General features: G+C 37.1%; 3 protein-coding genes across 3 annotated transcripts; 1 reads left to right on the forward strand and 2 right to left on the reverse strand.

Moving 5' to 3' along the window:
* Positions 1–2,343: 2,343 nt before the first annotated feature.
* Positions 2,344–3,743, reverse strand: LOC140884136 (uncharacterized). Its single transcript, XM_073290808.1, has one exon. It carries the CDS (start codon positions 3,740–3,742, stop codon positions 2,609–2,611), a length of 1,134 nt encoding a protein of 377 aa, XP_073146909.1. The 5' UTR covers position 3,743; the 3' UTR covers positions 2,344–2,608.
* A 7,668-nt stretch (positions 3,744–11,411) lies between these two features.
* LOC140878923 (uncharacterized) lies at positions 11,412–12,125 on the forward strand. Its single transcript, XM_073282547.1, has one exon. It carries the CDS (start codon positions 11,412–11,414, stop codon positions 12,123–12,125), a length of 714 nt encoding a protein of 237 aa, XP_073138648.1.
* A 6,861-nt stretch (positions 12,126–18,986) lies between these two features.
* LOC140878924 (uncharacterized) lies at positions 18,987–19,733 on the reverse strand. The gene has a single exon (XM_073282548.1). The coding sequence runs from the start codon at positions 19,731–19,733 to the stop codon at positions 18,987–18,989; it is 747 nt and encodes a 248-aa protein (XP_073138649.1).
* Positions 19,734–20,044: the final 311 nt, after the last annotated feature.

Here is a 20,044-nt window from a genome sequence, read left to right on the forward strand (position 1 = left end):
CTTTTAAACATATATAACTTTTAAATCATTAATATCACATAAAATATTTAATTAAACATAACTTTTAAATCATAAATAAATAAAATAAAATCACTTAAAATTCATTTAAATTTCTTTTAATATCAGTGAGTGGATTTATGGATTTTTCGGGCATTACAAATAAGCCAGTGTCTTTTATTACTATTCAATGCGACAGTCAACCAAGAATAAGAAGAGAACAGTGCAATATGTACAATGATAAGTCTCGACATATTCTTCGAAGAAATAATACCATAAAACAACTGATCTCAAATGAGGTTATTTATGTTGAATATGTAAAATCAAAATAAAACCTAGCGGTTCCATTTACTAAAGGTATAAATAGAGATCAAATATACAAATTGATAAGAATAATGGGTTTAAAACCCACAAAATAGATTTTATAGTGGTAACTCAACCTTTTGAATTGGAGATCCCAAGACCTTGGTTCAATGGAAACACTAAATTATAAATATTAGTATGAGTACATAGAATTTGCGCCCGCTCATTCTTACAACATCCAAGTAGAAAAGACCTGCAACATATGGTGATGTTAAGTTGTCTTTTAATGATTTCTATACATATAAGGTAGAATAGAGCAAGATAATATAGATAGGATATCACCTAAATAAGTGCATGATGGCCGCTTGGATAGGAACACTTATGAATCTAAGGTATGGTCTAGGGCCGAAATGAACACAACACGAAAAAAAAATATGTTAGAGTTATTATTGTGTAAATACTATTGACTTGGTTTACGTAAACGATTGACTAGTTGAAAACATCATGTTACTAAGCAATTAATAAATCCGATAGTATATTACTGAAGTAGGTTCAAAGTCACAAACGACCTGTCCTTATACAATAATAATTCACAAGAACTTTCAAGTGAGTCTGCATACATGCATAAATTTCATTCATATGAGAGATTGTTGAAAATTTGAATGAATTATAAAATGATATAATAGGAAAAATGCTTATCCCACATTGAAAGTCTATCTCACTCTTCTCTTCATTATTAGTTCTAACCTTCACTTATGGGATTGGGTCTTTAGAGCACCAGAATTTTTTGGAAGGGACAAGCTGCTTGTCGATAAACCAAACACACACGCGAGCGTGCCGTCGACCGCTCTGTGGGATGGGGTCTTATGACCCTATTATTCTTTTTAGCCAAACTTTAATTGAAAATAATATTTTTTTTATTAAATTTTAATACTTGCACCTCGTAATCAGTCTAAAAGTTTGCACTCTAAGTGCTGCATGCATCACTTCGGTATCGAAAAGTTGGTATCGATACCTGCTTACCACAGAAGGTTGCGTTCGGTTCATACAAGATCGTGTTCCTTCGTTGCAACTTGCAACTTGCAACCAATGGTACACTATGAATAACTTCCCTTGTCTGCAGTCACACTCACTTTTGACATTCCTTTCCCTTCTGCCTACATCCGTCTCTTGAAGGTTCTTGCATATTTTGTTCGATGCTGTTCTAGATAATTGTTGTGTTGCATTATCTTGAACTCAGGTCGTTGTATCTTACACACGATAATTGTCATATAAACCGTTCAAGTACTATTACGGGATAATTTCATCTCGCAAACAGAGAGTTCCATTCTCGCCTCAACTTACCATTGTTGTTGTTGTTCCATAATTCGTTACACATCCATTACATTTTTCATATAGGTTTGAGTTTATGGATATTTATAAGTTTTTCTGATCCATATTTTTCTGGCAGATCTCCATGCATTTATCTTATAACTAAATATGAAAAATTAGTCGGAAAATTATTCCAATGATATAATATATATATATATATATATATATATATATAATGTTATGAATGATTATAGATAATGTTATGAATGATTTTTTATTTTAAAAATTTTTAAATCATAAAATTATTGTATTTTACCACAAGATCGAATATATCCCTTTAAAATTTTGTCGATATAAATCTTGATTACGCCACTGTCCCTCACTCCCTCTGTCCATCAGAGACAAATCACCATGTTTTTGCTATCCCGGCCAGTAAGATTTAGATGTTGATAATAACCGAAAACCGAATTGAATGCAAAAACAGTTTCGATCGATATCGATTATATATGTATTTTAAAATCAAATATCGAAAGTAAAAAAGAGTCGAAATAAAAAACCAAAAATCGAACCGAACCAACTGATTTTCCTGTGTTTATGTCTGCAACATTATATTTGTTAAGGTTGAGTTAATGTTGACATAATGGGTCCAATTAGTCAAATTAAAATAAGATTGTTTGTTGCAGTACGAGTATGCTATCTTTCAATCATTTGTTACATATTTGCAATCAAATATAGGGAAACATTTGACATTTAATTAATTAAACATCGTAGCAAAATACAGAAGTAATGCATGCTTCGGAAATTTAAAACATTATTTGAACATATAGCAATAATTCAAAGCCTGAAAACATAATATAGATCAACTCGATCGATGAACTTGCTTGACCTCTCATGATTGATATGTTTCTTATTATTGTTATTTATATTTCTTTAATTTTTTATTTTCCTTTTTCCAGCATGAAAATCTTACATTATATATGGAGTTGAAATTTCGAACTTAATACTGGTGAGGAGGTGGTGGAGAGATGTAATAATAATGATGATGGGGAGGTGGAGGTGGAGGTGGAGGTGGCGGTGGGGATTTATACTCGTATATCGGCGGAGGAGACGATTTGTGTACATATGGATTTGTGGGAGGTGGAGGTGGTGGAGAGTTGTGCTTACAAGGAACTTTATGAGGTGGTCTATGTGACTTGTGCACATGATGACTTTTATGTGGTGGTGGAGGTGGTGGAGACTTGTATATATATGGATCTTTTGGAGGAGGTGGTGAAGACTTATGTATATAATGTTCTTTCGGTGGAGGTGGAGGAGACTTATATGTATATGGCTCTTTTGGAGTAGGTGGTGGAGATTTATATACATAATGTTCTTTCGGTGGAGGAGGTGGTGGTGGTGGTGGTGGTGGATGAGACTTGTATATGAATGGCTCTTTTGGAGGAGGTGGTGGAGACTTATATACATAATGTTCTTTTGGTGGTGGTGGTGGTGACTTGTATACATAATGTTCTTTCGGTGGAGGTGGTGGTGGAGACTTGTATACATAATGTTCTTTCGGTGGAGGTGGTGGTGGAGACTTGTATACATAATGTTCTTTCGGTGGTGGTGGTGGAGATTTGTATATATAATGTTCTTTCGGTGGAAGTGGCGATGGAGGTGGTGGTGACTTATATACATAATGTTCTTTCGGTGGAGGTGGTGGTGGAGACTTGTATACATAATGTTCTTTCGGTGGAGGTGGAGATTTGTATATATATGGCTCTTTTGGAGGAGGTGGTGGAGACTTATATGCATAATGTTCCTTTTGTGGAGGTGGTGGCGGAGACTTGTAGACATAAGGCTCCTTTTGAGGTGATGGTGGTGGAGGAGTTTTGTGTTTGTATGGCTCCTTGGGAGGTGGTGGTGGCGGGGGCGAAGATTTATAGACGTAAGGACTCTCTGGTGGAAGTGGTGGTGGAGGCTTATATATATAAGGAATCTTTGGAGGAGGGGATTTGTAGAGATAGGGAGTCTTGGGCGGCGACGAGTAGTGGTAGTAATTTGCATGGGTTTCGAAAGGGAGAGAAAGGGAAATTACAGCCATCATGGCAATGAAGGAAGCCATTGCAGAACCTTTTGTTCTTGTTCCCATCTTTGGGTTGATTTAGCTTGTGTTTCATTGAAGCCCCTGATGTCTATATAAAGATTTGATTTTACATGCGTAAATGCATCATGAACCAAGGTTAAAAGTTAAGATTCAATTTTAAACAAACAAAAAAAATTAGAAAAAAAAAGTAACTTTTTGGTACGTAATTGATTGATTGCTATTATTGGTTGTTGTTTTTATTATTATTTTATTATAATATGAATTTAAATGAGAGATGTTTAATGCTAGCTTGCTCAATTTGTTTGACATTGGCTGCAAGTTATCAAAGAGAAATAAAAGGACTTTTCTTTCCATGTCTTTGGAATTGGGTTCAATTTTAATTATTCTATTACTATATTAAAATTAGTGATGGTTTGGTTTGTTGTATTATATTATCATGTTACCTCTATCAATGTTTATAATAAAAATAGAGGTACGTAATAGATTAAATTAAGTTAGTACGACACTGTCATGTTACCTCTATTTTTCTATTAGTTTCTTCAAAATATATGTATGTATCACATATCAGATTTAAGGAAAATTGAAGGGCATAGAATTTTATGTAAAACTATGTAGTGAATTACAATAAATATTTCGTCAATCGTTTTCTTATAAACTAAAATGGAATTGCAGTACTGACTTTTATATGTTTATCAGGAAGCGAACATCTTTCACATCCGTAAATAAGACATGTATGATATTGCCCCTAAGGGGTGTTCAAGTTGGTGGAGCAGGTGAACTATTGGCCAAAAATCAGAAGTTCGATTCCTCCTGCCAACACTTTCTTGGACTAAGCCTGTCACACAGGGTTTGCCCAGTGTAGTTTACCTGACTAGCGTAGTTTGCAGGCTATTGCGTTAGTCCAGGGATTTACCCAAAGCACTAGGGTAGCGGCTGCGGGTTTCCACGTCTAAAAAAAAAACATTTATGATATTCAAACGTGAACTTGCTCTATATTCCACACATATTATATTTTTGAAGTTACTAGCTCTGAACACTTTTCTTCTCGGGCTTAATCATCCAACGATTTATTTCGGGATTTAACATGTGCAGCCATTCTTTAAGTTGTATTTAGCTAGGAGGATTTGAATTTGGATTTGGATTTGAGGAGTATCTTAATAAATGATTTGAAATGACTCAATATTAGCATTGATTCCACGTCTTTGATGATTTGAAAAATAACTAGTCTGAGTATTTACCCCAACAAAAAATTGATTTGATGATTCTCAATTGCTTTGTCTAAAAATTATTGACATGAAATAAAGGTTCGCGGGAAAGAAAATTTTACATGTTAAAGTTTCCAATGGGCTTTGCATGGAATCTTGATCCTCAAAATCTACTTTTTGACCTAGGGGACTCAATTATTGATTCATAAAGTTAGCAGCCACAAAATTTATTTTACCTAGTAATTAATTAATCGATCATATCCAATTCAATTGCCCAACTTTGGTGAAAATTCAAAAAACAAAAAATAAAAAATAAAAAAAATAACAAAAAAAAAACTTTGGTGAAAGTTTGCATCAAAATTTTCACTAATAAAGATTGGTTATGAGAGTAATGACGGAGTCAATATTTCAACTTCGTCCGAGCTAGAATTTTTAGAAACTCCAAAACTCTGTTAGCCAAAAATATGGGTTTTTGCCAGTGTTCTAAAAACTTGATTAAACCTCGTTTAATCTCGTTAAGCTTAAAACTTCTCCAAAACGCCTCGTTTCGGCTAAAAACGATAAAAAAAACCTCGTTTCGGCTAAAAATGATCACACACATGTTGATCATATTAAGTGTCATTAAATACGCTTAAGTGCAATTTTTTAAAATACAAAAAATGATTAATAATACGAAGAAAGAACATGAATTATCAAATTTATTAGTAAGTACTGCTAGCAATGTAAAAATTGTACAATCTTGGATAGTTAAGTGTACCAATGATGAGTATATGCAGAACATATTGAAGAATATTAAGACTAATATTTTAAAGCAGTCTAGTTAAATTGAGTTTGTATTTAATGATAATTGATATAAAATAAATAATATAATAAATTAAATTAGACTTTGGCAAAAAATCAATGCATTCTAGTTAAATTTATTATATTTAGGAATTATTTACTCCATTAATTTGTGTTAGATATTTAAAATTTTATGTTTAAGCTCTTATTAATACCACATACGCTTGCTTACTTTCACGCTTTGATGTATTTCGCGCTTTTTAGAATATACTATTAATTGATAATGAGATTATTTTTATTATATTATTTTTTAGATATATAGGAAACTATTAATTAATATAATTTTAATACTTTTATGTTTTTAAGAACCTAAAATTTATTCATTTAATATTAAATTTATGGTAATTTTATCATTTTATTTATTATTTGAATATATAAAATTAAAATTTTAATAAAAGTTGAAAACGGTTTTTTGCGTTTAAACTCGTAGTAATCTGGTTTAAACTTGAAAAAGTTAAAACTTGACCTTCACGTTTCGATGTGTTTCGCATTTTTTAGAACCTTGGTTTTTGCACAAAAAAAGGAAAATAAAAACAGTAGGATTTGCTAATTAAAAAGAGAAAAAAAAATTATCTCCTCAAAATTAACCACAAAGAGATTAAGGTAATATTTGGGAGAGCTTTTAGGAAAAACTACTCAACTTTTTCTTAATAAGAAAAAATACCTGATAAGTGATTTGTATGAGAGACATTTGTTATTGTATTGAAACATATCCATGATGCGAGACATTAAACGAGGTATCACAATGTAGTTATAGGTTTTCGATTATTTTCAATTCCAATTAAACTTTAATATATATTTTAATTACATATATATTCGTTGTGTAATTTCATAATCGGAAAAATTATATTTTTGTCCTGATAATTTACACTTTTTTAAATTTTTTTCCTGTTATTAATGGTCAATTCACTATTTTAGTCCACTAATTTTTACTTTTTCGTTCTTATTTTTTCCATTGGATTCATGTTCACATGTATAACATCGGACACATTGGCAATGTCTGACGTCAAGTTAGTAATTTCAAGATCGTGTTATCATTTTTTGACACTAAATCATCGTTTTTGATGAAAAAGACTAACGTTGAAAAAAAAATTATTAGTGAATTTAAAGTTGTGAATCATTGAAAGGATATTATATATATATATATATATATATATATATATATATAGTTTTGATTCTCGCACTTTAGAGTGCGAAGGATTTATGTGCACGGGTACCCAAAATAACTTCGATTGTCTTAAAATTTTCACGGTATGATCGTCTCGAAAATGCGAATGTATCCAACGATGTAACATATGATACAAATTTCAATCTCGTTTGCTGGAATCGTGAAGATGACCAGAAATTGGGTGAAATCTACAATTTTTGGTCATTTTGACGTTTCAAAATTTTGTTTTCTTGTAAAAGATGATCCACTTCCTATACTTTCTTTTGATGGGGTTACTTATTGGTATAATAGAAATTTTTTTCTTTTTCTTTGCATATAAATGAATTCTAGATTGAATATAAATCAAATTATAAAAAGACAAAAGATATTGCTTTCTAAAAGTAGAAAGGACAATATCTAGTCGAAAAAATTGAAAACAATGTAAAGGTCGATTGATAACTTCAATTTTAAAAAAAAACTAAATTCTAAAAAAAATACTTTGTTTCCCAAAATACTCTTCACAATTTTTTTTTAATTCAATAATAATTCGGATTCCATTTAAAAAGAGTTTATTTGGTTAAAATATAATATATTTTATTTATTAAAATATAAGATTTTGTAAGTTAACTATCTTAATAAAAATTGCTAGTGTTTGTGCGAAGCACCCATCAATTCCTTTGTGCACTCAGGACTGAAGTGTTTTGCACTGCTCATCGCATAACAAATCTAATAGGTGTAGCTTCTCATGTATATTGGTCACTCAGTTACGTTGCCATACAAAGTATGAAAAAATAAAATTGTGTATAGTCAGGTGCGGATTCAGGATTTTGGTCATGGGGTCGCCTACAAGGTAGGCACAAGATTAAAATAAAAGAGACAAATTAAAGTACCGGTTTTATTCAGTTAATTAAGCATCAAATTTATGTTTCGAACAAAATATTTATACATTAAAAAATTCGATGTACATTAGAATTTTTATAGTTTCGATAATATATAACATCAATACAAATTTTTTTAGCAATTTCTCTTTCAATACATCCAAAAGAAAATCTCTTCCATGTAATTTGCTCATTATCTTTTATTTATTTCAAATATGTTATTTTATTACTTTAATATATATATATATATAATTTTATTTTATTACTTTAATGAAAGCCTAATTAATTATATGAGCATATTAATGAAAAAAAGCGGAAAAATATTATTAATTATCGTACAAATGTATATATTTTAGAAAAAAATATGAAAAGTAATTATATAAGTGTAATTTTAGATGATAAATTTTAAAGATATCAATAAATATATAAATATTTTAGATATTTGGAATTTTTTTTTCGATTAATATGATATTTTTTTATTTTACTTGTTATTGTAATGTCATTATATTTTACATAATTTTACAGAATAAATTTTAAAATTTTTAGTAAATAAATAATTTATTATTAGTTAAATAATAATAATAATTTAGATATATTTTGTGACATTAAGGAAGAAGATGGAAATAAAAAATATAAGATGTGAAAGAAGAAGGAAGACAAAAGAGAGATAATAAAAGAGAGAAAAGAAAATAAAATTCTAAGAGCAGGAAGATTCGAACCTGGTACATAAAAATAATAAAAGAGTCTTTTACCACTAAGCTACAAGAGATTTCATTCATTGCTTGAGGGGCCGTCGGTATTTATTTAATTTCCTAAAAATATTAATTATATAGTACTAAGAAAAATTTAATTTTTTTTTGTGGATCCTATGGTGGATCCGCCCCTGTGTATAGTATTAAGCGAATTAATATCATCAATCAGTGAAAAATATAAAGGCATAAAACTCTTTAAAAACTATTAATAAGCTAATGCATCTTTTATTTTTAAAAATTTTAGCACATTTCACCCTATGTTATAAAACTTGAGCACATGTACCGCCTATGATTGGGGGTTTTATGTTCAATATTTGAAAATATGGGATTTAACATGCTTTTAGTTTTACATAAGGTGTTCTTTTGATTTTTTTTTTTTTAAAAAAAATTTACAAGATGTGTTGATGTAATTAGCCAGTGTTTAACATAACAATAAAGAAAAAAATTACAATTTTAGTCTTGTAAATTGGTCTGTTTTTTTATTTTAATCCTATAAATTTTCAAAGTTTTGTCTTAGTCCAATAAATTAATTGATTTTTTTTGGGTTTTGGTCATTTTTTTATCGTAAGTCACTAAATCAATCGAATATTATTTATGTGGCACCGATACTCTCTAATACTGGATATTAGAGCGACATCATGCGTTTGAAATACGTATAATAATGTCAATAAAAAATTTAAAATTATATTACGTACGAATGATAATCAAAGTAAATTATTGGGTATAAACCTTTTCTATTACACTAAATCTATAACCAAAGCATTCCATTACGACAACAACTTTGGTATTGGATAATGACCCAAATCGACTATCTTTCAGGTTCAAGTTGAATGACTCGATTTAATTGGACTCAATCTTATTTAATTATTATTTATTGAGACGCTTAATCAATGTCCTTGAATTCAAATGAGCTCATAAAAAAGGGGAATGATACCTCATGAGTGGACCCAACACATGTTTGAGCCCAATAAAGGCCCACAACCAAAGACTATGATCCGAGTCTTATTCTAAGGGGTAGGGTTGGCCCATGATGGATGAAGATGGTGTATGTTGGCTCCCAAGGAGTGAGGGAGAGCCCCATCAAGTTGGACCCTAGTCATGGGGTCTCTAAGGTAAGTCAAAAGCTTATAATAATGTAGAATGGAGATGTGAAATTATATATGGAGAGTGTAGAAGAAGGAAGTGGAGGAGAGGCTCGCCTAGGGTGGGAGACCCCTAGGGTGGTAAGCTTGATTTTGTGTTTTTGTTGTCTTTGGAGGGCGAGCTCTAAAGGAAAGGCGCGTGAACTACACACTCGTGGTCCCCTACAAAGTGTTTGTGGTCTCCTACTTTTCCTCCTATAAATATGGGTTTGCTCTCTTTATTTAAGATTCATTCACTCTCATTTTTTAGGGGCACCCAAGCTCCTCTTTCTTTTATTCGTTCACGTCTCTGACTTGATCGTCGGAGGGCTACGTCGGGATACCCTCCCAGCCCCCTCTAACATTATTTTCTTGATTTCAGATTCGTTCTTGGGTTTGAAACTTTGGGCTTGAATCGGATCCAGACCATAAAATTTTAGTGAGTATCACTTGGCGTCGTCTGTGAAAAAATCGAGTTAAGACGTAGAGATGGTTGGAAGAAGAGGAAGTAGAAGGGCTCACACTACATCATCTCACCTAGGGCCGAGGATGGATGAGCCTACCCCTAGAAATATGGTGGGGAACATGACCTTGGAAGAGTTGGGTCAGTTTATCACTAAGGTAGTGAAAGAGTCCGTGAAGAAAAATCAAAAAGCCTCGCAAGGCCGGAGTCGTGAGCAAGAGCAAGAGCAAGAGCAAGAGCAAGGTATAAGGATGAAGTAGGCCAACAACTTCAGGTGGGAGGAACCCTGCCTCCTCCAGGCATAGGTGATCAACAGAAGGAGGAAATGTGGAAGAAGATAAGGATGTTGAGACAACAACTTGGAAGCAAGGGTTCGACTCTTAAGAGGGAAAGTCCATTTTCGCTAGCAATTTTGGAAAAAGAACTTCCAGCTAGTTTCAAGAAGCCAAGCATGGGAGAATATGATGGAAGCACGGACCTGCAGGAGCATATGGGAAGATTTGAGAATGCTGCCTTGTTGAATCAATACTCCGATGGTATAAAATGTCGAGTATTCTTGAGCACGTTAGTGATGTCCGCCCAACAATGGTTCAATATGTTGAAGCCTGGTTCCATAAGGTCTTTCAAGGAGTTCAGTGTGGTTTTTATGGATCAGTTTTCTAGTAGCAAAAAGTATAAAAAGAACTCCTTGAGTTTGTTTGTGATGAAGCAACAAGACTAGGAAACTTTGAGGGAGTTTATCCAACGCTTTAATGGTGCGGCTTTGGAAGTGTCGTCTGCTACTCCTGATATACTGATAAGTGCATTTACCCAAGGGTTGAAAGGTGGTGAATTCTTCAAGTCCCTGGTTAAGAAGCCTCCATCAAGCTACAACGATCTTTTGGCACGAGCGGAGAAGTACGTGAATCTAGAAGACGCTCAAAGACACAGAAGTACTGACCAAAGGCAAGGAGGTAGTAATTTGGAAGGGGCGGATAAGGGAGGTTGGAAGCGAGGGATGGGAGAAAGAGAAGATGACCGAGCTCGATATAAAGGGAAATTTTGACCTTATGTCCCCTTGGATCAAAACCGGGACAAGGTGATGGAGGTGGAGGAGAAAAAAAGGAATCTAAGAAGTTTGCAAAGGATTGATGAAGGTCTTAAGTTTCCTCCACCTATGAGGAGAGAAATTTGTCAAGAGGTAATCAAGAGTTTCATTAGCCCCCGAGGCAAGGGCGAGGTCCTCCTTGGATAAATCAAGGAATGGAGGAGCCGAGAATGGAGATAGAGGGTCAGGGTCCTCCTCAAGGATTTAACCAATGAAGGAGGATGACAGACAATGCTAACAATCCTACAAGAAGAATGAATCATATGATTTCAGGAGGTGCCACCGACGGAGATTCTGGGCTAGCACGTAAAGCACATGGGAGGAGGATAGAGAAATTTGAGATATCTAAGTATCTGAATTTACCACAAGATCCCGTTATTAGTTTTGGACCCAAGGACCTACGAGATGTATTGGCTCCACATAATGACGCCTTGGTGGTGACAGTTACAATTGTGAATTATGATGTAACAAGGATATTTGTTGACAGTGGGAGTTCAGTGAACATATTGTTCAAAGGGACGTTGGACCAAATAAATATAGAAGGATGTGAATTAGAGTCGATGTCTACACCATTGTATGGATTCACAGGCCATGCTATTCGACCTATGGGGAAAATTGATCTCCCGATGTCCATGGGAAGCGATCCTAAGAGGGTAAAGAAGATGGTGAGATTCACGGTGGTAGATGCTCCCTCATCGTACAATGGAATTTTGGGTTGGCCGTCTATGAAGGACTTTAAAGACATCGCTTCTACATATCATCAGAAGCTCAAGTTTCCAGTTGGGAGAGAAGTTTGGGTCTTGCATGGGGATCAAATGGTGGCACACCGATATTATGATGGAGTGGTGAGAGATGGAGGAAAAAGGGCGCGGATGGAGGTTAACGTAATAATAAGTGGGAGGAGTATGTTGTTGGTGGTTGAGGAAGCAATTTAGGTACTTGAAGAGGAGGAAAGTCATGAAGAAGTAGAATTGGGGTCCTGGGAGGAGAAACTTAGTTATTGAGCTTACTACTGGGAGATGCACATAGCGGGGCTTGGAAGAGGTCTTGGAACCCTTGTCGCTTTAGAAAATATTATCCCTAAGCTAATTGTTGATATATTTTATTTTTAACTATTACTCGTGTAATCGTTTGAATTTCAATGAAATCAATTTCCATTTATAAAATTAATAAGTGTTATTTTGATCGAGGGTGAAGGATGGTTTTGTTGACTCCCTAGGCCTTGGGTCCTTAGGTGTATTTCACCTATAATTCATATTTTTCTACTTTGGCTAAGACCAAGTAGAGGAGTTAGATGGTTGAAAGTTGAAGTTCATATTTTTCCTACTATGGCTAGAGCCAAGTAGAGGAATCAGAGGGTGAGAGATGAAGACTTTCATTTTTCCTACTTTGGCTAAAGCCAAGTAGAGGAGTTAGAGGGTTGAAAGATGGAAACTTACATTTTTCCTACTTTAGCTAAGGCCAAGTGGAGGAGTTAGAGGGTTGAAATTTGAAGTTCATATTTTTCTACTTTGGCTAAGGCCAAGTAGAGGAATCAGAGGGTGAGAGACGGAGACTTTCATTTTTCCTACTTTGGCTAAGACTAAGTAGAGGAGTTAGAGGATTAAAAGATGGAGACTTGCATTTTTTCTACTTTAGCTAAGGCCAAGTAGAGGAGTTAGAGGGTTGAAAGTTGATGTTCATATTTTTCCTAATATGGCTAATGCCAAGTAGAGGAGTCAGAGGGTGAGAGATGGAGACTTTTATTTTTCCTACTTTGGCTAAGGCCAAGTAAAGGAGTTAGAGAGTTGAAAGATGAAGACTTCCATTTTTCCTACTTTAGCTAAGACCAAGTAGACGAGTTGGAGGGTTGAAATTTGATGTTCATATTTTTTTATTATGGCTAAGGCCAAGTAGAGGAGTCAGGGGGTGAGAGATGGAGACTTTCATTTTTTCTACTTTGGCTAAGGCCAAGTAGAGGAGTTAGAGGGTTGAAAGATAGAGACTTGCATTTTTCTACTTTAGCTAAGGCCAAGTAGAGGATTTATAGGGTTAAAAGTTGAAGTTCATATTTTTTCTACTATGGTTAGGGCCAAGTAGAGGAGTCAGAGGGTGAGAGATGGAAACTTTCATTTTTTCTACTTTGGCTAAGGCCAAGTAGAGGAGTTAGAGGGTTGAAAGAAGGAGACTTGCATTTTTCCTACTTTAGCTAAGGCTAAGTAGAGGAGTTAGAGGGTGCAATGTCAAGAGTTTTATTTTTTTTACTATGGCTAAGGCCAAGTAGAGGAGTTAGAGGGTGAAAGATGGAGGCTTGTATTTTTCCTACTATGGCTAGGGCCAAGTAGAGGAGTTAGAGGGTTGAAAGTTGAAGTTCATATTTCCTATTATGGCCAAGGCCAAGTAGAGGAGTTAGAGTGTTGAAAGTTGAAGTTTATTTTTTCCTACTTTGGCTAAGGCCAATGTGAGTACCTCAGTTCTAAACATCTAATCAAGAATAAATCAACCAATCAACGACAGAGAGTCAAGAAAAAAAGGTAAGAATATTTTTTTTTAAAAGCATGCACGGACCCCATGCACCCTCCGTGCTCGGTTTCGTGCATTAACCTGTAGCCTAAGGATCAAGGACTACAGAGTACATGGACCCTGTGCACACCTCCGTGCATAGGTTTGTGCAAAACAAATGCAATAAAAGTCGAGCTCTCTGTTTTATGCACGGAACCCGTGCACCCTTTGTGCTTGGGTCCATGCCCATCATTTCAAAAACATCAAGTTACTGCCTCAGACTAGTTCACACGGACCCATGCACGGATGCATGTCCGGGGTCCGTGCATGAACAAAATCGTAACATAACAAAATGTGAAGGCACACGGGCCCTGGCATGGATGTGGCATTGGGTCCGTGCCCTGCATAAATTTTGAAAATAAAAACAGGCAGCAGAACATGCAAATCCAACAACAACTCAAAACTCACATTACAACATGCATTAATCCAACAAACTAACATAATACAATCCATGAAGTTCTAAGGTCGATCAAATACTCAAAAAGTAGAACATGCATCAACTCTAGGTTCTACAATTCAAAACACAATACATGATACAAACGTGTTCGAAAAACAATCAAATCTAAAACCAAGTCCTCACTTCTATCACTCCCAAATCGATCTAGTCATGCTGCTTCTGACTCGAACCTGTCCCACCTGTTGCCAAGTACACATACAAAACAAGACAACAACTGGATAACTCTAGTGAGAATAAAATTCCCAGTATAAGCAACAAGACATGTAATGTCAATTAATATATCAAAACATGATATAACTTCAACATATTCCAAATATGAAATAGAATGAAATTCATGTCTTTAAAATCGAGATTATCTAATCGGATAATCAAAAGTATACTCGGTTCTTTGATTGGGATCCCGGGGACAAGTTATAAAAACTAACTCACCGACTCTCCCATTCGAGGTGGAAATTTTATAACTCGATCCTCTAGAATTTGGAGCAACTATAAGAACCATTCTAGCTCTTGGAAAACTCGAAAACCAAGGCCACTCCAATATAGTCCCCAAAACGTCTATTTCGATATGAAATCAAGTAATTCGGCTCAAGATGAATGCATGTGAAACTCATAATACATTAAAGTAATTCAAATAAATGCCCGTAATCAATCAAAACAAGTATTCATGAAAGTATGTGATTTAGGGACTCGAGAATCCATCTGAACTCGAGTATTCGTCCCTTTTCGATTCGATGTCGACTTTTACCTTTAATTTGATTTGATGTTGCTCCCAATCTGGACAAGCTACAACAACGAAAGTTCCAATCAAAATTCCATTCAATCATACTTCAACGAACAGGGTAAACTTGTTACCAAATCTCGATCAATTCTTCGACGATTCGAATTCCACGAATTCTGAGCTCAGAAGTCTTCAACCAAATCTGTACGGAGATGCAAAAGAACTTAATATCAACTAATTCATTCAATTCAATAATGATTCAAACAATAATCCCCAAAAATTTCCAAATTTCAAACTAGCGGCATAACAGCTATATATATCAACTAACCGAAAATCAACAACTCAACATATCAATCCAATTCCACTTCTAACATCAATAAATCCATCAAAAAAATACAAATATCAACACGAACCCAAACCCCTATTTTGAATTTTGATTCCAAAAATCATAACAATTTCGTACGACATTCTTTATCTGATCTGACTTTAAATAAACTATAAATGCTAGCTCAAGAACAACATAACCAAAAATAATCAAATTCCAATGACGTCCAAAAATCAAAGTATAGCTGATTGAAGAAAAACTTACGGTATAACGAAGCTCTCGCAGCCGTGATCGCGAATATACCTTCAGATTGAATTTCTAACGGATGGATCGAGCAAAAATCGGAAACAGAATGCTTGAAGGGGCGGCTATGGAGGACTCGGCGTGAAGGAGGAAGAATAAGGGAAGGAAATGGTGACTCACAAGCCTAATAATCCTATAAATACTAAAATACCAAGTCAAAATAGGTAATCACACTTTGGTCCCTGAATTCTCCAAAAATTGCAATTCAGTCCCTGCTCAGATATCAATTTAGCCCTCGAATCTCATCACCTCTGATTATCAATATTAATCTCAAATATGAATTTTGGGGCGTTACAACCAAGTAGAGGAGTTAGAGGTTTGGAAGTTGAAGTTTGTATTTGTTCTACTCTGGCTAAGGCCAAGTAGAGAAGTTAGAGGGTGAAAGATGGAGACTTGCATTTTTTCTACTATGAATAAGACCAAGTAGAAGAGTTAGATTGTTGAAATTTGAAGTTCATATTTTCATACTATGGCTAAGACCAAGTAGAGGAGTTAGAGGGTTCAAATTTGAAGTTTGCATTTTTCATACTATGGCTAAGGCCAAGTAGAGGAGTTAGAGGTGGTGAAGGGCGTAGTAGATGTGCGATGATGAAATTTTTGATGTTCTTACGAAAGCAAACCCTGATAGAGGAGCTGGCTTAGTTGGGAAGGATGAAAATTTCAATTTTTCTACTAAAGATCTGCGTAGTAGAGGAATTAATGGGAAGTAGAGACAAATTTCAATCTTCTTGCTAAAATAATTATTTGAAGAGTTAATGGTTGGTACAATCAATAAATCACTTGAGAATTCTCGATTGAGAGAAATAATCGAGTTAGTTGAGCTTGGCAATGGATCAAACACTTGGCTAGTGCTGGGTGAGGCAAGAAACAGTTGGTGATCTAATTGAGTGAGAGGTGAAGATGGTGCTTTGGTAGTTTCATCGAACAGGGGGTGTGCATAAGGAAGCGTTGGGCGATGCTGCAAAGAGTGGGGTGAGGTTGGAGGTGATGTGAGAAGGTGAAGTGGTGTGACGAGCGTGATGGTGAAGGTGAGAGGGGCTGGGCAAGGTTACAAGTTGGGCGAGGCTGAGGCAGGAGATGGGGCGAGGGAGAGGGTGAGGGGCTGTTGGAAGAGTGAGGGGAGAGGGTGAGTTGAGGGACAAGGGTGAGGGGGCTGAAGGCTAGAGATGGGGAGAGGGTGAGGAGGCTGGAGATGGAGAGAGGGTAAGGGGCTAAAGTCTAGAGATGGGGCAAGGGTGAGGGGTTTTCGGAAGAATAAGGGGCGAGGGTGAGGATGCTGGAGATGGGGCAAGGGTGAGGGTGAGGGTGCTGTTGGAAGAGTAAGAGACAAGGGTGCGGAGGCAAGAGATGGGAATAGGGTGGCGAGGGGATAAGAAAGGGGCAATGGTGAATGCAAGGGGAGGTTGAGGCAAGTTGAGGGCGAGGGCGAGAGGCTGGCATAGGTGTTGTACCAAGGGGTGAGCCAAGGGGGTAAGAAAATTTTTTATGGTCCATAATGCGGGAGCTACGCCCCCGTACCCCGTTAGAATTAGTTGTGGGTATCGGGATCAAGAAACAACTAATCCCGCAAAATTCGTCATGTAGCACCGCAAAGTTTTTGGGTTGGTCGAAGGAGAATTATGATCATCGAGCTCAAAAAGTCCAGCTTAGAGAGGATTCAAGAAATTAAGGGTAGAACCTAGGAGGCGAGCTTGAGTTGAGAAGGAAAATAAAATTTGTATCTTCCCATGGCCAGCGAGGGTCCTTGGCCGAGCTCACATGGCCGAGCTCCCATGGATGGCGAGGGACTTGGCCGAGCTCCCATGGACGAGCTCCCGAGCTCCCGACCTTCCAAATATGGTGAGGGAGCTTGGCCAAGCTCCCAAGGCCGAGCTCCCGAGCCGACCTCACAAAATATAGTGAGGGCCTTCGAGCTTAGGGTTATCGACGAGCTGAGCTAGTCTCCTCTCGAGGTATCACAAGTCCCCCTCTTAGAAGTCGAACTGAGGTCAAAGACTCGAAGTTTGCTAAGTTTTTGTTTCGAGATGACCCTAAGTAATTCCAAGTTGAGGTCTGCCTGGGAGTTTAGTAGTTACTCTGACAAAACATGCCATCATTGCATGCAACGGTAAATTTTTCTAGAATTCTAGATGATGTGAGCCACCCACTTGAGAATGATCCGAGGTTCCGATCAAAACATAATAAGCCATTTGAATATGAGCTAAGCTTCCAAGGGGAGCACAATGAGCACTAAAAATAGTGTTATTCCTCGTATGTGAACTGAGATCCCAAAGGGGAACATAATGAGCACTGAAAATAATGTTAGCACTCGTAGATGAACTGAGCTCCCTAAGGGAAGCATAATAACTGAAACAAGGTTAACTCCCGAGCTCCTGAGGCCGACCTCACATATATGGTGAGGGAGCTTGGCCGAGCTCCAAGTTTAACTTGAGATTGATATTTCAATTACTCTGTCACCCCTGCAAAAGCATGAACTGGTTTTGCGAGCTCAGATTTGTCAAGTATGAATAGAGCTGAGTTGGTGAGCTCAAGATGAAATAGCATGCCATATTTGTTAAGTATGAACCGAGCTGAGCTGGTGATTCTTGATGTGCTCAAGACTTCTTAACTGAACCAAGATCAGGGGCCAAGATGACATGACCAAGGTACTGCTTGATATGCTCAAGCCTGTTGAACTAGGCCTAGGTCAGGGGACAAAGCGGCGTGGCCAAGGTGCCGAACTGAGCCAAAGTCAGGGGCCAAGGCGCCGTAACCAAGGTAGTGCTGAACTGAGTCGAGGTCAAGGGCCAAGGCAGCATGACCAGGTGCTGAACTGAACTGAGGTTAGGGGCCCCCACGGCGTGACCAAGGTGGTGTTGAACTGAGCCGAGGTCAGGGGCCAAGGGAGCGTGACCAAGGTGGTGCTGAACTGAGCCGTGGTCAGGGGCCAAGGAGGCGTGACCGAGGTGGGGCTGAACTGAGCTAAAGTTATGGGCCAAGGCAGCGTGACCAAGGTGGTGCTGAACTGAACCGAGGTCAAGGCCAAAGCGGCGTTACCAAGGTGGTGCTGAACTGAGCCGAGGTCAGGGGCCAAGGCATGTGTGACCAAGTTGGTGCTGAACTGAGATGAGGTCATGGGCCAAGGAGGCGTGACCAAGGTGGTGCTGAACTTAGCCGAGGTCAAGGCCAAGGCAGCATGACCAAGGTGGTGCTTGAGATGACCTCTTCACAATTTGATATATCTGGATAATTTTTTTCTTTTAACAAAAATAGAATGTCTTTCGAATGAAACACAACTTACAAGAAAAAATAAAACTTGCTACAATTAAGAGTAATATTTGCGCAAATTATAAGCACCCCATAGCCTCTTGTCTTTTGCCCTTCGAGTTTTCAAAGTAATATGCATCCGAGCTCATCCTCTTTCTTCCTATTCCACCTTCCCTTATGCCTTCGTACCTGATTTGCTACCTGATTTATCTCCAGATGTTCCTTCCCGCCTTCTCTGCCTGCCCCTGCGCATCTTCCAAATTTACATATTTCTCTACTCGACTAAGGAGCTCATCATAAGTTAAAGGAGGCTTCTTGACCAAGGACTTAAAAAACTCTCCTCCTCTCAATCCTTGAGTGAAAGAGTTTACCAAGGTGTCGGTAGTGGCAACAGGTACTTCCAGAGCTGCTGTATTGAAGCGCTGGACATACTCCCTCAAGGGCTCCACCTCAGATTTCTTCAAATTAAACAAACTAAGAGAAGTCTTCAAATATTTCTTTCTACTTGCAAATTGATGCAGGAAAGCTAAACTGAAGTCGTTGAAACTCCGGATGCTACCAGGCTGCAAGAGGTTGAACCATTGCTGAGCTGACCTTACTAGAGTAGTGAGGAATACCCGGCATTTAATTGCATCCGAATATCTATGCAACAGGGCTGCATTTTCAATTCTCCCCAAATGTTCATCCGGATCTGAGCTCCTATCATACTCCCCCATGGTGGGTTGCTTAAAATTCGCAGGGAATTCTTCATTTATAATAGCTCGAGAGAAAGGTGTTTCCCTCTGCGTAGGTCCGGGCCGACCTCCTACCTGCCGACCTAACCTTCTGATTTCCTCCCACATTGCATACATTTCATTTGGCTGTCCTCCCTGCGGGGGAGGAGGTGGTTGATTCTGACCCATGGCCGTTTGCACCGTTTGAGTAATGAACTCACTGAGCTGATCTACAATCATGTCCGCCACATTCCCTACTCATCCTCCTACTCCTCTTCCTCTTCCTCTTCCTGAAATATCTACGCCTGAGCTTAAGATTCCCACAGACGTTGCCAATTGATATACCTCAATAAAATGATCTCCTTGGATGAGCTAATTAGCCGCGCTAACAAAACTCCTCCAATAAGTGATGAGCTGTTGCTGACCTGATATTTGTAGGAGAGGGCTCCGGATTTAGCGCTTACCTTTCTTATCAAGAACCCGAGAATCTCGGGATCACGATCCCGAATATCTAGGCTGAGATCTTGCCCAAATCTTTTCTGACAAAGGAA

This window comes from Henckelia pumila, chromosome 2, assembly GCF_033568475.1.
Source record: "Henckelia pumila isolate YLH828 chromosome 2, ASM3356847v2, whole genome shotgun sequence".
Classification (NCBI taxonomy): domain Eukaryota; kingdom Viridiplantae; phylum Streptophyta; class Magnoliopsida; order Lamiales; family Gesneriaceae; genus Henckelia; species Henckelia pumila.

Excerpts from the sequence above, each read along its gene's own strand:
- LOC140878924 (XM_073282548.1), bottom strand. The coding sequence starts at position 19,733 with ATGATTGTAGATCAGCTCAGTGAGTTCATTACTCAAACGGTGCAAACG.
- LOC140884136 (XM_073290808.1), bottom strand. The coding sequence starts at position 3,742 with ATGGGAACAAGAACAAAAGGTTCTGCAATGGCTTCCTTCATTGCCATG.
- LOC140878923 (XM_073282547.1), top strand. The coding sequence starts at position 11,412 with ATGACAGACAATGCTAACAATCCTACAAGAAGAATGAATCATATGATT.